General features: G+C 41.2%; 1 protein-coding gene across 1 annotated transcript in view; it reads left to right on the forward strand.

Moving 5' to 3' along the window:
- The window catches only part of LOC107607563, a 19,489-nt gene continuing 5,102 nt past the window's right edge, over positions 3,936-18,322 (forward strand). The window contains exons 1-3 of the mRNA XM_016309501.1: positions 3,936-4,304; positions 4,392-4,838; positions 5,291-5,380. Coding sequence (XP_016164987.1) covers positions 3,936-4,304; positions 4,392-4,838; positions 5,291-5,380 — 906 coding nt within the window. The remainder of the gene's footprint in view (positions 4,305-4,391; positions 4,839-5,290; positions 5,381-18,322) is intronic.

Consider the following 18,322-nt stretch of genomic DNA (forward strand, 5'->3'; position numbering starts at 1 on the left):
TTTCTCTGCTGCATGAGTATATGTTGTTGATGTAAGAACCAGAGTTTTTACGTAAAACAGTTTTAATAAAATAATTTTAGTGCCCGGAATAGATTCAAAATTTGGAAGTTTTAATTTGAAAATAAAAGGTGAAATTTGATTTCAATGAATTTTTCTGAGTTGGAAAATGTATCTTTTTCGAAAAGATTTTTGTAAAATTGCGTACTGGCGGTTAAGCCGGCAGTACTGGCTTTAGTCTGTCCAGTACTGCGTATTTTGGAAAATAAAATTTTGAAAGTTGATTTATTATTTTGAAAGGATAAAAATATTTTAGAATTGAAATCCGGGCACTAATTTTAAAGGTTTTGGCCCAAAGTGGGCCGAACGAACCAAAAACACTAACGAATTGGACCAGGCCCAAACCGAGCCCAAGGCCCAACATATATAAGCTCATTAAAGGAGCTTTGAGCTCATTTTTCCAGCCCAAAGAGATTAAGAGAGGGAGAGACGCGGATTGAGAGAGAGGAGGTGGTAGTACGGTTCATCATCACCTTCCGGGAGCCATAACTTGAGCTACGGACCTCCGATTGACGAGCCGTTTGCGGCCACGTGAAGCTCTTATTGAGATATTTGATTCTATCTCATAAAACCTGGTAAAAAATTGCGTCTCACTCTCCAGTTTCCATCCCTAGAGTTCTGCATTTTTGGGGTTATGGTTTTGAGTAGATTTTGTGATTTTGTTTGTTTAGGTGATCTCTAGTAGCGGGTAATTGTTGGATTTACCCCTAATCTCATTGGTTAAGGTAAGGTTCTACTAAACCCTTGTGTTTAGTTGTTTTGTGTATCTTAGGTTTTGATCTTGGTATATATGATGTTAGTTTGAGCTTTGGTGGCTTGTTGGTGAGATTGAAAGCTTGTTGGATTCCAATCTTGGTACGGTGAGCATTTTGGGGAACGACCAAGGTACGGTTTCAGTCTTCTCTATGTAATATGTAATATCAATGGACACTTAGGCTAGTTGACCTTAAGATAGGTTGAAAGATGTGATTGTATGGTTAATTGTATATAAATGTATGCTTGATGATGGTTGGATGTTGAATGAATGGGTTTGAATGTGATGAGTTACATATTATTAGATGATGATTATTGATGAATTGTCATTGATGATGATTTTTTATTGTTGTTTAATGTGGTTGATGAGGATTGTTGAGTATTATTGGTGTTGATGATTTTTATGATGGGTTTGGTTAATGATAGATATTGTTTGATAATGACTATTAGAATTTATAAGGATTTATTTTGGTAGTTGAGGTTGTTGTTTATTGATGATGATTGTGAGTGTGGATTTATGATTAAATTGGAAATTATGGATTGGTAGTGAGATATGATATAATGGTTGAGTAATTTAGGTGTGAAGTTGAAGAGAATGATATGAAATGGTAAGATGTTGTATGTGGTAGTGGTTTATGATGATTGAACAGGTTTGGATTTGGTTTCGATGTGAGAGTTGGTTGAATTCGAGGTTTTTGAGGTTTTTGGTAAAAACTAATTTTTAGTGAACTTTGACGGGTCATAACTTATGCCTCAGTTTTCAAAATTTGTTGAAACTTATTTAGAACTAAAGTTCATTGAAAATTCTTCAAATTGATATAAATTTTGTAAAATTTGGATTTTTGTAGAGGAAGTTATGATCATTCAAAGTTTGGTGTCAAAATCTAAAATTCTGCAATATTGCAGAATTTTGTGATTTCTGGTTTATGTGCGCACGCACAGCCTTGTGCGTACACACACACAGGGAAAGGCTTTTTGTTTAGAGCGCTAGCACAACCTGTGCACGCACACAACTAACGAAGATTTACAACATGTGCACACGCACACGTTGGAAGGTGCACTCTGTTGAGGGCGTTCGCACGCCTTGTGCGAGCGCACAGAGTTTGGAAAATTTTGCACTTGTGCATACGCACACCTCTATGCGTACACACACTTTCTAAAATCTCATGGGCGTGCGCGCGCACACCTTTTTGCGTACGCACACGCCCTGTTTCTTAAACTTATACTTTGTTTTCAACTATTTCACCTTCCCAACAAGCTTGTAAGCTTCTGTGACACCATTTTAAGACTCTTGGGCTTATCTTCGGGTATTGAAATATGGGAAATGTCCTAGGAGGTTTGATTTGGTGTTATTTTGAAAAGTTAGAGAACAGAGGCTTAGGTTTCTGGTGTACTGAGAATGGATTTGGTGGATTGCGAAGGAAGAATGGTATATGAATTGAGAAATTGAGGAACTAGTGAGTTCGGAACGGAAAGTTATGAATTGATGATGATTGTGATGAGTTGAAAACTTGGAAATGAATGATTATGGTTGATGGAAGGAGTATGAGTGGAAGTGTTCTATGAGGAGGGGCCTCTGAGATTGAATACGTGATTATGATATACATTGTTATCCGTCGTAAGGGCTGTGGTAGTCTCCCGCCTACATTCGGATGTGAGGCTTGAAGCTGGGCTTCTCACTCATGTTTATCACTCAAGAGGAAGGTGGTAGGGCACTCTCCCTCGGAATATATTTCCTCTAAAAGGAGAAGGTGGTAGGGCAGTCATCCCTCGGAATTATACCTCCTGAGCGTGTGTTTTCTCTCTGGTTGCAAGGAGGTAGGCACTATCCCTCGGAATTATGTGGCATCCAGAGGAAGGTGGTAGGGCACTCTCTCTCAGAACGTTTCCCTCTGAAAGGAGAAGGTGGTAGGGCACTTATCCCTCGGAATTATTCCTCTTGAGTATGCGCAACAGAGAGACTAATCCGGGAGTTGCCGACCGGATTTTCTGTCTGGTTTGGCACTATAACCGGCATGTCATATCACAGCCAATAGGACAGACATTCATCATGTGCATCTTCTATATGTTTGCTTGCTTATATATATATATATATGAATACTACCTGTGTTTTTCTTGCTTGCATTATTTGTGTTTATCTGGTGTTGAGGAGGTTAGGTAGGCGGTGGCGATGGGATCGCACAGAGGGTAGGTTGGTGAAGGCTGTAGGACAACAGTGACTAGTTTTAGTTAGAAATCTCCTAAGATTAGATACCTTGTTTATTATTCACGGTTTAAGTTTTTTATTTCGTTAATTTTGGATATCTGTTTGGTATGAAGCTCTAGGATTGCCTCTGGCATCCCGGGGTCTTACATCTTATATTTTTGGGTACTGTTACCATAATGAGAACCTCCGGTTCTCATTCCATACGTTATTGTTATTTTTCAGATGCAGGTCGCAACCCACCTCAGTGAGTTGCTTGATGGTAGCAGAGCGGAGGATCTTAATCTATTTTTGTTGTCATTTTGGTTATTTTGATTAGTACTCACTTTTGTATTTACTTTTGCCTTAGAGACTTACTTTGAGAGTGATATTCTGTATAATCTTTTTTACTTTCAAAACTCTGTATGTCGGTATTTAATTAGTCAGCCTAAACTCCGCAGACTTAGACTAGTATCTTATGATTATTATACTCTTGTATAACTACGTATATCTTGTTACCTTAAGTAGTGGATCTTATCTTTTACGCTTGTAGCTCGTGTGAACGTTCGCGCTTTGTAATGCCATATTTGAGCTTATTTTTTTCACCGGGCTTCTAGAATTATTATTCCTTATATATATATATGGCGGTTCGTCCTCGTGAGCCTGAGGGATGGACCGATTGTGCTTCATTGCATACTCTGGGTCAGTTTTCTTTCATGCTATTTAGGTTATCTACTTGATATTTCATAGCATGCTTGTTTGTGAGTGCCTTTTGGGATAATTGAAACGCTAGGCTTTTGATATTGAGATTGATCACCTTGATATCGATTGATTGGTGTAGACAGGAACCCTAATGACTACTCGCGGATGAGGTCGTACATGTTCACGAAGAGAGAGTAGAAACGAGCAACCGGCCGATAACCATGTCGAGTTCATGGCGGCAATGGCGAATCTTGCAAACACCGTAGAGGCAAATACTGCTGCGACTCTGCAAGCTGTGCAGAGGTTAGGCCAACCGGCTGGAAACGGAAACAGAGAAGGAAACGGGAACGATAATGCAGAAGGAAATGGTGACAACATGGGAGGTGCTCTGATGACTTTGCCTACTTTTCTCAAGGTTCATCCGCGAAGCTTCAGAGGTTCAACCAACCCTACAGAACCGGATAATTGGTTTCAGGCCATGGAGCGTGCGTTACAAGCACAGCATGTTCCGAATATCCAATATGTAGAGTTTTCTGCGTATAAGCTTTTAAGAGAGGCCCAGCATTGGTGGCAAGGAGAGTGCCACTTGCTACAGCTTCAGAATGTTGATGTTCCTTGGGATCTATTCCAAATGGCCTTCTACAAGAAGTACTTTCCTGAATCTGCAAGGGAAGCAAAGGAGATGGAACTTATGCAGCTGAAGCAAGGTTCCTTGTCTGTGGCGGACTATACTAGCCAATTTGAGGAGCTCTGTAGGTTCTCTAGGGCGTGTCAGGGTGTCCCGGAGACCTATAAAAGTTGGAAGTGCATCAAGTATCAAAGGGGCTTGAAGGATAACATCATGACTGCTGTGGCTCCTTTGGAGATTCGGATTTTCTTGGGTCTGGTGAACAAGGCAAGAGTTGTTGAGGAATATGCACAGACGGTAGCCTCGTCAAGGGACACTCGTGGAGGAAACACTAGTAAGGAACGTGATGATTACCTTGGACCAAGGGGACAACACTTCAAGAGAAACGGTGAGGGGAAGCAGTCAAGAGCTTACTCCCATGATATGAAATGTCAGGAGTGTGGGAACTACCACCCGAATAAGCCCTGCCGGTTGGGTATGAAACTATGTTACAAGTGTGGCGCACCGGGACATTTGGTTAGAGATTGTCCACACCGAGGAACACATGAGCCGGGTCGATCACAACAATAGGATTGAGGTAATCATGGATCCGATAGCCAAACCTTAACTTATTTTCATAGTATAGACTATTGCCGTTCTTGTTGAAAAAGTTTTAAAGCTTAGAAGGATTTTTAAATTTGGTTTGGAACTTTGGTTTAAATGATTTGGTTTTGAAACTAGAATTCAAACTTTTGATTAAATGATACGATTTAGAAAGAAAAGTGAGTTCTATGATTTTGTTAACTTATGATTTTGGTTTGTAAATTTAACTTATCAAAAGGGATTTAAATTGAACGATTTTGATTTAAGGGTTTTAATGAATTTAGAAAAATCATACTTTAAAGTGATTGATTTACAAATAAATGATTTTTGACTCCTTTTGAGAAAGTTTTAACAATGAACTCATTTATATTGAACTTGTTTTAAAGGTTTTGAAAAGTATTACAAAATTGGCATTTGGTTTAAAGGGAAGAATTTTCGGATTCTTAATGACGATAATCAGAGTGACGCAGCGGAAGGTGAGAGAGAACATTGACACGTTAGGATGATGGTGAATGAGATGCTTTGGCAACTTGTTGGGTTGATAACGTTGATAGTAGAATGCTTTGTGAAGAATATATATATATATATATATATCGCGTGATTTGAATTTTCGAGGGCGAAAATTTTATTAGGAGGGGAAAATGTAAGAACCGGAGTTTTCACGTAAAACTATTTTAATAAAATAATTTTAGTGCCCGGAATAGATTTAAAATTTGGAAGTTTTAATTTGAAAATAAAAAGGTGAAATTTGATTTCAATGAATTTTTCTAAGTTGAAAAATGTATCTTTTTAGAAAAGACTTTTGTAAAAATGCGTACTGGCGTTTAAGCCGGCAGTACCGGCTCTAGTCTGTCAAATACTGCGTATTTTGGAAAATAAGATTTTGAAAGTTGATTTATTGTTTTGAAAGGATAAAAATACTTTAGAATTGAAAACCGAGCACTAATCTTAAAGGTTTTGGCCCAAAGTGGGTCGAACAGACCAAAAACACTAACGGGTTGGGCTAGGCCCAAACCGGGCCCAAGGCCCAACATATATAAGCTCATTAAATGAGCTTTGAGCTCATTTTTCCAGCCCAAAGAGAGGGAGAGGCACGGATTGAGAGAGAGGAGGTGGTGGTAATATTCATCATCACCTTCTGGGAGCCATAACTTGAGCTATGGACTTTCGATTGATGAGCCGTTTGCGGCCACACGAAGCTCTTGTTGAGCTCATCGATTCTATCTAAGAAAACCTGGTAAGAAATTGCGTCTCACTCTCCAGTTTCCAGCCCTAGAGTTCTGTGTTTTTGGGGTTATGGTTTTGAGTAGATTTTGTGATTTTGTTTATTTAGGTGATCTCTAGTAGCGGGTAATTGTTGAATTTTACTCCTAATCTCATTGGTTAAGGTAAGGTTCTACTAAATCCTTGTGTTTAGTTGTTTTGTGTATCTTAGGTTTTGATCTTGGTATATATGATGTTAGTTTGAGCTTTGGTGGCTTGTTGGTGAGATTGAAAGCTTGTTGGATTCCAATCTTGGTACGATGAGCATTTTGGGGAACAGCAAAGGTATAGTTTTGGTCTTCTCTATGTAATATGTAATATCAATGGACACTTAGGCTAGTTGACCTTAAGATAGGTTGAAAGATGTGATTGTATGGTTAATTGTATATAAATGTATGCTTGATGATGGTTGGATGTTGAATGAATGGGTTTGAATGTGATGAGTTACATATTATTAGATGATGATTATTGATGAATTGTGTTGGTGGGTGTAGAGATTTGAAGATGGATATTGATGATGATTTTTTATTGTTGGTTGTTGTGGTTGATAAGGATTGTTGAGTATTATTGGTGTTGATGAGTTTTATGATGGGTTTGGTTAATGATAGATATTGTTTGATAATGACTATTGGAATTTATGAGAATTTGTTTTGGTAGTTGAGGTTGTTGTTGATTGATGATGATTGTGAGTGTGGATTTATGATTAAATGGGAAATTATGGACTGGTAGTGAGATATGATATAATGGTTGCGTAATTTAGGTGTGAAGTTGAAGAGAATGATATGAAATGGTAAGATGTTGTATGTGGTAGTGGTTTATGATGATTGAACAGGTTTGGATTTGGTTTCGATGTGAGAGTTGGTTGAATTGGAGGTTTTGAGGTTTTTGGCAAAAACTGGTTTTTAGTAAACTTTGATAGGTCATAACTTGTGCCTCAATTTTCAAAATTTGTTGAAACTTATTTAGAACTAAAGTTCATTGAAAAGTCTTCAAATTGATATAAAGTTTGTAAAATTTGGATTTTTGTAGAAGAAGTTATGATCATTCAAAGTTTGGTGTCAAAATCTAAAATTCTGCAATTTTGCAAAATTTTGTGATTTCTGGTTTGTGTGCGCACGCACAGCCTTGTGCGTACGCACACACATGGGAAGGCTTTCTGTTTATATATGAATACTTGTTATATATATGAATACTACCTGTGTTTTCCTTGCTTGCATTATCTGTGTTTGTTTGGTGCTGAGGAGGTTAGGTAGGCGACGGTGATGGGATCGCACGGAGGGTAGGTTGGTGAAGGTTGTGGGACAGCGGTGACTAGTTTTGGTTATAAATCTCCTAAGATTAGATACCTTGTTTATTGTTCACGGTTTAAGTTTTTTATTTTGTTAAGTTCGGATATCTGTTTGGTATGAAGCTCTAAGGTTACCTCTGGCGTCCCGGGGTCTTACATCTTACATTTCTGGGTACTGTTACCATACTGAGAACCTCCGGTTCTCATTTCATACGTTGTTGTTGTTTTTCAGATGCAGGTCACAACCCACCTTAGTGAGTTGCTTGATGGTAGCAGAGCGGAGGATCTTATTCTATTTTTGTTGTCATTTTGGTTATTTTGATTAGTACTTGAGGACTTGCATCATCTATCCTTCTTTCTTACATAAAGAAGACCATAAAAGAGCATAAATCTCATTTGATCAGTACAATTCATGTATTATTTGATGAATATTATGGTACACCATTTTGAGATGAGTTGTGCTGAATTTCAGGTGAGAAAAGCATCAAAAATTGGGTGGAAGACAAACAAGAAGCTGGGTGTGTGAAACTGGCGTGACACTTGAAGCAAACGCCACAAAAATGCACTGGCGTGGCACGCCAGGAGCTGGGCGTGGCACGCCAGTACTAAAGTCCGGAGAAGAGATTCAAAGCATTGATATGGGCGTGGCACGCCAGAGACTGGGTGTGGCACGCTAATACAAAATTCCAGAGAGCTACAATGGAGGACACAAAAGGGGCGTGGCACGCCTGACCTATCAATTACTATGGGCGTGCCACTTGAGCAAAGGGGCGTGGCACGCCAACTCTCCACCCCAAGAAGAACCTTCACTATGGCGTGCCACTTGGTATCGAAGGCGTGGCACGCCAGCCCAAAGAAGTCACTTGGGCGTGCCACTTGAGAACCCAGGCGTGGCACGCAAAGCTTGAAGAGTTCACAAGATCATGGACATGCCACTTGAGCAGCATGGCGTGGCACGCTGGTAAAAAAATCTAGAGAAGGGGCTGAAGGCAATTGAAGACTGGGCGTGCCACTTGAGCAACCAGGCGTGGCACGCCAATGCACAAAGGACCAAAAGCAAGGACTGGGCGTGCCACTTGGTATCGAAGGCGTGGCACGCCAACCTTGGCATTTCACTATGGCGTGCCACTTGAAGACTGAGGCGTGGCACGCCAACCACTGGGACCAAGACAAGATCATAGGCGTGGCACGCCAGCCTCTAGGCCTAGCATGCTGGTTTAAGTTTCCAGAGAGGATGAAGGAGGCCAATTACATGGGGCGTGCCACTTGGTATCGAAGGCGTTGCACGCCATTCACTATTCTTCATTTAGGCGTGCCACTTGAGCAACCAGGCGTGGCACGCCAGTGTCATTCAAGAGAAAAGCATTGGGGCGTGCCACTTGAGCTCGTGGCATGGCACGCCAAACAGAGGAACCACTTAGTGAGGGAATTCTATGCCAACGCAGTGCCTCAACCAGGGCAACAATATGGCTACTTAGCTATGTAAGAAGGAAGTCCATTGACTACAGTCCCTCTAGCATAGAAAGGATGCTAATGGTGAAGAGGACAAGCTCCACTCAGAGCTATGAAGAAAGAATGAAGCAGCAAGACCCTAGGTTCGATGAGATCCTAAATGAGATTTGTGTGATGCATGTGCGTTGGATCAATAACAAGGATGGGGTACCTAACCAATTGAGGAGAAGAGATTTGAGCCCCCAAGGTAGAGGGTGGCTAGAATTTGTGAGGAGGTCCCTAATCCCCACATCCAACACTTCAGAGATGACTAAGGAGAGAGCTGTACTCATTTACAGCATCATAAAAGGAGAGAACATCAATGTGGGGGAGATGATTGCCAATAACATCAACAAAGTGGTGAAAAACACCAGTGACAACACAAGGTTGGCATTCCCCAGCATCATACAAAGGCTATGTGATGAGGCTGGAATTGAAAAGATGATTGATGAAGTGCTTGTGAAGCAAGACAAGTTTATAACTGCCAAAAAGATGGTTAAGGTGGTGGCTGTTCACCCACTCCACAGGGCCAGAGAACGAAGAGCTCATGCCCATGAACAACAATAACAATAACAAGAAGAAGAGGAGGCAGAAGAGTAACCTCAATTCCTGGCACTTCAACCACTACCACAATACCAATATCAGCAATTTCCAGAGGGATTCAATTGGGAGCGATTGCAAGGAGATGTACACTAAATGAAGGGAGATCTATACCACTTGAGGGAAGATGTCAATTAACTTGAGGAAACCCAACAACAATAATGGAGCCAAGTCAACCAAAACATTCAACAACTCCAAGGGAATTGGGAGCACATGAGGAAGGAGCAGCAAGAACAATTTGACTGGGGAGAGGTGCGAAGTGCACTGGACAAAATAGCAGAGCAAGGCAAATGGCAACAGAGGAACTTGGCCGAATTCAGACATCTCTATGATGCCAGAACCATATCCAGGAGGCAGTATGATATCAACACACAAGCGAAGCTGAATCACTTGTGTAACGCCGTAGCCGCTCTAAAGCCAGGATACCCAACCTTCATGTAAGGAATGGAAGAGCTAAGTGCAAGACAAGAGGAAATCCTAGCCAAACATAAGGAGGATGAAAGGAATTATATGAGAAGGGCAGGATTTTGGAAACCCAAGGATGCCAAAGCACAAGAAGGTTCCTCCAAGCCAGATGAAGGTGGCTCTTCCCCCTCCAAGAAGAAGGACAAAGGGAAGGGGCCAATGAACTAAAGATGAAGCTGCCCAAGGTTGTTGAGTCCCATGGTTGACACTTTCCAGTTTTTGAAATCTTGTTTAAGTTTTTTGCTTTATTTACTTTCTGAATAAATAATCATGCTAGGATAGTTTATGCTTTTTGCTTAGTTTTAAATTCCTGTTTGAAGTCTTTATGAGTTCTTCTTTTTCAAGAAAGAAAATGCCATGTATTTCAAGTCTTCATTCCAACATAAATAAAAGTAGAGTTTGTCCCCATAAGAGTCACTGTGAGTTGTGCAAAAACAATAAGAGAGACCAAGGCCAAGATAGATTATCAAACAAACTAAGAAACAAGAAACTAAGTGTAGAACCTTGGATGAACTAAAAAGAAAATAAGTCATGGAAAAGCAACTAGTCCTAGAAGGAATAACCAGGGAAGGCCAAAGGGTGTTCCTTGAATATCCATAGAACCAAGAAGTAGTAGGCAATAAAGACCCAAGACTCTGAGCATCAACTACTGGGATAGAAAAAGAAATATTAAAAAGCTCAAAGAGAATTAAAGATCTTAGTAGATGCTTGTGGTGAAGATGTGTCAAGAAGAGACCTGGGCAAGTAAATTCTTAGGGGGTGTCTCAACACCTAGTACCCTAAAACCAACTGGTTTGGGAGTGCTAATTGAAAGCTTAAATAAAGGGTTATCTTGAGACAAAACACTTAGAGTCGTGGTCAAGAAAGCAGAACAACCCTTATTACTTCAAGGTGACAACCAATAGAAAGGACCCCTAAGGCCTACACCTGAAAGAACCCTCAAGAATCCAAGAGCTTCCCATAACATTAAAACATTCATACATGTGTTGAACACTTAGTCTTACTCATAGTTGTATTGCAATCACTCAAAGCCAAGACCTCAAGTTATAAAGGTTTACTCACATTGATTTGCTTGGGACAAGCAAAACTTAAGTTTGGTATTGTGATGACTTGCATTATCTACCCTTCATTCTTACATAAAGAAGACCATAAAAGAGCATAAATCTCATTTGATCAGTACAATTCATGCATTATTTGATGAATATTATGGTATACCACTTTGAGATGAGTTGTGCTGAATTTCAGGTGAGAAAAGCATAAAAAATTAGGTGGAAGACAAACAAGAAGCTGGGCGTGTGAAACTGGCGTGACACTTGAAGCAAACACCACAAAAATGCACTGGTGTGGCACGCCAGGAGCTGGGCGTGGCACGCCAGTACTAAAGTCCAGAGAAGAGATTCAAAGCATGCATATGGGCGTGGCACGCCAGAGACTGGGCGTGGCACGCTAATACAAAATTCCAGAGAGCTACAATGGAGGACACAAAAGGGGCGTGGCACGCCAAGCTGGGCGTGGCACGCCTGACCCATCAATTACTATGGGCGTGCCACTTGAGCAAAGGGGCGTGGCATGCCAACTCTCCACCCCAAGAAAAACCTTCACTATGGCGTGCCACTTGGTATCGAAGGCGTGGCACGCCAGCCCAAAGAAGTCACTTGGGCGTGCCACTTGAGAACCCAGGCGTGGCACGCCAAGCTTGAAGAGTTCACAAGATCATGGGTGTGCCACTTGAGCAGCATGGCGTGGCACGCTGGTACAACAATCCAGAGAAAGGGCTGAAGGCAAATGAAGACTGGGCGTGCCACTTGAGCAACCAGGCGTGGCACGCCAATGCACAAAGGACCAAAAGCAAGGACTGGGCGTGCCACTTAGTATCGAAGGCGTGGCACGCCAACCTTGGCATTTCACTATGGCGTGCCACTTGAAAACTGAGGCGTGGCACGCCAACTACTGGAACCAAGACAAGATCATGGGCGTGGCACGCCAGCCTCTAGGCGTGGCATGCTGATTTAAGTTTCCAGAGAGGATGAAGGAGGCCAATTACATGGGGTGTGCCACTTGGTATCGAAGGCGTAGCACGCCATTCACTATTCTTCATTTAGGCGTGCCACTTAAGCAACCAGGCATGGCACGCCAGTGTCATTCAAGAGAAAAGTATTGGGGCGTGCCACTTGAGCTCGTGGCGTGGCACGCCAAACAGAGGAACCACTCACTCACAAAAGGGGCGTGGCACGCAAGACCCTGGGTGTGCCACGCTGGTTCAACTTTCTAGAGAAGCCTAGTAAAGCACAAAACAAGGGCGTGGCACGCCAGACCTTGGGCATGGCACGCCAGTACAAGTTTCCAGAGGCAAAGAGAAGTGAGAAAGGCAAGGGGCGTGCCACTTGAGTTCGAAGGCGTGGCACGCCAAGGTTGAGAGAGGGACGAGCGTGCCACTTGAAGGAGTAGGCGTGGCATGCCAAGCTGGAAATGAAGGGCACGTGACACGCCAGAGAAGCGCCTGCCACACGCCAGCTAAGAAGTCATGCTTATTGAGTGTTTTCTTTTCCCTCTAAAATGTAATTTTCCTTTTTCACTTTTATAATTCTTTTATTTTACTAGGAGTAGTATAAATACCCCTAAGGAGTACTGAAGAAGGGGGTTAAGAAGTCAGTTTTAGATCCACTTTTACACTTCACTTTTGAGTACTTTTTGAGCTATGAGTAGCTAACTTCCCTCTCATTGAGAGAGGGAGCTCTGTTGTACTTGATGGATGAATGATAGTGAAATCCTTCTTTTCTTCATCTTCTCTTTGATTTGCTAGAAGGAATTTCGTTCTTAATGTTTAGTATTCAATTATCTTGGGAAAGAGATTGAATACAATTGGGTTTCATGGGAACCTTGGGAAAGGAAACATGAAATCATGCTTGAAATCCCTTCTCACACTAGAGTAGAATATGGGTTTTGGTGTTTGGATATGTGACATATAATCCTCCCTCTACTTGGACCTATGATGGTGTGTGGTATAATCAGAAACCAAGCATATCTCTCTTCATGAGCAATTAGACCAAGGAATTAGCTATTGATCAAGATCTGAGAGATTGAGTTACCAAGGGATTGGGGCTCAATCAATCATGATTGCCAAGAGGTCAATGAGTTGCATGATTGAAGAGGATATAAGCTAGATTTGATCCAAAGAGACAACATCTCCCAATCTCAATGAATTTCCCCATTCTTATCTATCCATTTCTTTACTGCTTATTTTTATATTCAGCAATTCCCCATTCCCGTTTACATTCAAGTCATTTATGATTCTGCACTTTACTTTCTGCCATTTATATTTCTGTACTTTATTGCTTTTCTTTATATTCTAGTCATTTACATTTATGTCATTTACAATTCTGCACTCTACAATCCTATTGATCTGCTTGACTAATTCATCAATTGATTAAAACTGCTCGAATTCGCCAATCTCTGTGGATACAATCCCACTCCACTGTGGGTTATTACTTGACGATAATTTTGGTGCGCTTGCCAAAAGGACTAATTCACCAATTTTGAATGGGGTGTAAATTTCAGTCATCAGTACTCTCACTTTTGTATTTACTTTTGCCTTAGAGGCTTGCTTTGAGAGTGATATTCTGTATAAGCTATTTTACTTTCAAAATTCTGTATGTCTGTATTTAATTAGTCGGCCTAAACTTTGCAGGCTTAGACTAGTATCTTATGATTATTGTACTATTGTATAACTACATATATCTTGTTACCTTAAGTAGTGGATCTTATCTTTTATGCTTGTAGCTCGTGTGAACGTTCGCGCTTTGTAATGCCATATTTGAGCTTATTTTATTCATCGGACTTCTAGAATTATTATTCCTTCTATATATATATTTATGTATGAGCCTTAGAATTATTGTAACTCTTGATTAACCTTTGCTTTATGGCATGAGGTAAAGCTTAGGGTAATTAGGGTGTTACAGTTGAGAGTGTGCAGGGCCTATATCCCTGGTGTAGCAGATTCTTCTGCTGCATGAGTATATGTTGTTGAGAGAGTGCAGGACCTATATCCCTAGCATGGCAGATTTTTCTACTGCATGATTTGTTGTTTTTATTTCCTTCTCTGTTGCATGAAGTGTGTAGGGCCTATATCCCTGACGTAGTAGACTCCCTACTACATGAGTGTGCAGGGCACTACATCCCTGGCGTGGCAGAAAATGCTACATCTGGGAGGATGTGTTAGGTTGGCAATTATGGACCGACAAGTGATATCACGAGCCAATAGGATAAACATTCATCATGTGCATCTCTTATATGCTTGTTTGCCTTGATTACTTGGGTTTGCCTAATTGTATAATATGCCTACTTACTTCTTGAATTACTTGTTATATATGTGATAAACCCCTATTTTATGATTCATCTTGTGCTCAAATAAGTATTTTTATCAATTCTTTACCCACTTATTCATAAGATTTGCATGGCTTTATAATTCCTTCCTTATTCTATGACATATGTGAAAACATGTTTCCTATGCCTTAAAAATAATTATTTTAATTATCCTTTATTACCATTCGATGCCGTGATCTGTGTGTTAAGTATTTTCAGGCTTCATAGGACAGGAATGGCTTAGAGGACAGAAAGAAAACACGCAAAAATGGAAGGAACGCACAAAAATAGAGTTTTGAAGAAAATGGCAGCGACGCGCACGCATGGACGACGCGGACGCGTGCCTAGAGAAAAGTTCAAGCGACGCGCACGCGTGACGGACGCCACGTGCAAAAAATTGTAGAAGTCGCCCCCAGCAATTTTTGGACCCTTTTTCGGCCCAAATCCAAGCCCAGAAACACAGAATAGAAGCCAGAGAATGGGGGAATCAATAGACACAATTCATACAACATTCATAATTCATAATCTTAGGTTTTAGATGTAGTTTTCTAGAGAGAGAGGTTCTCTCCTCTCTCTTAGGTTTTAGGATTAGGATTTCTCTTATTTTATGGTTACTTCTTCAATTCAGGTTCAATATTCCTTTAATTTATGTTTCTCTTTTACTTTTATTTACTCTAATGCTTTTACTTGTTAATTACTTATGTTGCCAAATTGGCTTATGAACTTTTACTGTTAGATTTGAATATTCTATTTAATGCAATTTGAGGTATTTCAGATTTAAGATTGTTTTCTTCTATTTATGATATAAATAATTTAGATTTTTCCCCTTTTGGTTTTGGTTGAGTAATTGGTGACACTTGAGTTGTCAAACTCAGCAGTTGATTGAAAATTGGAATTTGCTGATTGGTTTGGATCCCTCTAAAGCTAGTCTTTCTATAGGAGTTGACTAGGACTTGAGGAATCAAGTTGATTAGTCCACTTGACTTTCCTTTATTTAGTAAGGGTTAACTAAGTGGGAGCAATACCAATTCTCATCATATCTGATAAGGATAACTAGGATGGGATTTCCAGTTCTCATACCTTACCAAGAGTTTTTCTAATTATTGATTTATTTTTCTTGCCATTTAAATTACTTGTTCTTTATTTTAAAAACCCAACGATACCCTTTTCCATAACCAATAATAAATCATACTTCCCTGCAATTCCTTGAGAAGATGACCCGAGACTTAAATACTTCGGTTATAAATTTTATTGGGTTTTGTTACTTGTGACAACCAAACTTTTGTACGAAAGGATTATTGCTTGATTTAGAAACTATACCTACAACGCGATTATATTTTCATAAAATTCTTTACCAGCAAGAAGTCCGTTCGTCAAAATGGCGCCGTTGCCGGGGAATTACAAACGTGTGCCTTATTATTGGTTATTGTAAATATTTTATTTTGCTTGTTTATTTGTTTTTATTTTTGTTTTTAATTTTTATTAGTTACTATGAGTTCTCACCCCATCGCTTTGAGTTTGGTTCTAATGTTGTTGAAAAGAATGGAAGCTATAACAGGAACATGCATCAAGGTCAAACCAGTCAAAGATGGAAGGAGCCATGAGGATCTGATCAACCCTTTCGGCAACAACACCTTCCAAGATACCATGGACAACGACCATTCTACAATGCATGCCAAGACAATAGTTATGGTGGACCCCTTTGTAACAAACCACCTCCACCAAATTACTATGGTCAAGAGCCATTCCGAGGTGCGTACCAAGATGATAGATATGGTGGACCCCCTTGTGGTTACCAACAAGCCCCATCATACGCCTATAAATCACCTCCTCAACATAGTTTTGAACCACTATACTCACAAGCCCACTACAACCATTCACCTCCATATGCCCCTAACCTCTACCCACCCTAGTTCCAATCCAATTACTCCCGAGGACCACCACTTCCATATGCACCATATCCTTATCCGTCGAACCTAGAATCACAGAAACATCTCAAGGACACAGTGAACCAATTTTATGCAACCCTTCATCAATTGGAGCAAGCGATAAATCGATTAGCCCCCAGTACGAAGGAGACACTAGAGGCCCCTGTGGACAGTTAAGAGCACGACTTTGTACTAGAACAAGTAGAGGAAGCTGCAATTATCGAAGAAGAAGAATTGGTTAAAGACTTAGGAGACGCTGAACCTCCATGGGAATCAAGAATTGTGGACAATTCCGTCAAGCAATCTGAAATCGATGCTAAGGAGGATAGTGCACAACCCCCAAAGCATGTATCTTATGAAGAACTGGACGGAACAAATCAAGAAGCTAGTTTCCTTGGTAATGATGATCATAAATCAAGTTCTTCTAATGATGACCTTGCAGTCACAATTGAATTCTTTGAGCTAGAAGATTCTTTCCCAAGTGAATATGAAGATGATGCGGAGGTAGATTTTTCTCAACCTCCAACTTATGACCTGAGTGATAAGGAAGACATTGAAGACTCCGATCAAGACATGGTTGTAATTGAAGAGGTCTGTCAGGAAATGGAAGAATTCACAGAGGAGTACAAGGAAGTGGAACTTGCAGAACCACTAGAAACACCTCTCCCACGGCCACTACCACCGAATACAAACTTCAAGTGGGTGAAAAATCCTTAGCCTTCATCTTTACTTTCCCATTTGAATATGGCTTGCTTGAAACAGATGGCCAGCTTAGAGCTCTTTGCGGCTTTAAGAGTAAAAGGGAGATGGTTAGCAATAGAAATTGGCACCCAAGGTTCAATACAGTTCCACGCTTCAAATGGAAATGCAAGGATTGGTTTAGAGCTCGATTTAATGGGTTTCGGAAGACGTTTGGGTATCTCAGTGGAAATTCAAGTTGCGTACCACCCGGCTGGAAAAATGAAGATCAATACAAAGACGAGTTCAAAAGCAAGGTTTGGGATCCTGGAATTTATCCTGACAATCAGTACTCCTGGAACCTGAAAACCTGCGTTAACTTGCTCAAAGGCTTTATGTGCCTAGTTTGGGACCCCGGAGGCTATTGGAACCGCAAACGTTGGTGGAGATTTCTGGACGAGTTCAAACACAAGCCACCATAACAAAGAGCTCATCAAATGTCCAACTTAAGGACTTTAACTAAAAGTGCTAGGTGGGAGACAACCCACCACGGTATGATCGTCCCTTTTTCAATTTTATTTCGTTTTGTTTGTTTTAGTTTCATTTTATTTTATTTCATTTTCCCTAGGATCATTCATAACATCTGCATCTTGCATACTGCATAAAAAAATCACCCCACGCGTGCGCATGGGCCACGCGTGGGCGTCGACTCAAAATCGACGTCACAATCCAACGCCCAAAAAGCTGGGCTGGAATCGTGCAACTGTTATGCGTTAGGCACAATTTGGGCCACGCGTTCGCGTCAATGACGTGAACGCGTCACTTTCACTTCACATACACCACGTGAAAGCGTGGGCGACGCGTACATGTCGCGTGGAAATTATTGCGCCCTCAATTGAAACAGAGAGTTGCGCCAAAACGACGCTGGATTTGTGTGTTTAGCACAATTCTGAGCGACGCGTACGCGTGCTTCACGCGTATGCGTCACTTTCATTATCCCTCACTCGCGCGATCGCATCAATAACGCGTCACGTCGTTGTGTTTCCGCCTCATCCACGCGTTCGCGTGACCCACGCGTCCGCGTGGATTTGAATCCACTTATCCCTCCCCCCCGACGCGGAACCCTAACCCCCTCGCATCACCATTCTCCCCCTCTGCGACGCGTACGCGCGTATGCGTCACTTTCATTATCCCTCACTCGCGCGATCGCATCAATAACGCGTCACGTCGTTGTGTTTCCGCCTCATCCGCCTCATCGCGTGACCCACGCGTCCGCGTGGATTTGAATCCACTTATCCCTCCCCCCCGACGCGGAACCCTAACCCCCTCGCATCACCATTCTC

Source organism: Arachis ipaensis, chromosome B07, assembly GCF_000816755.2.
Source record: "Arachis ipaensis cultivar K30076 chromosome B07, Araip1.1, whole genome shotgun sequence".
Classification (NCBI taxonomy): domain Eukaryota; kingdom Viridiplantae; phylum Streptophyta; class Magnoliopsida; order Fabales; family Fabaceae; genus Arachis; species Arachis ipaensis.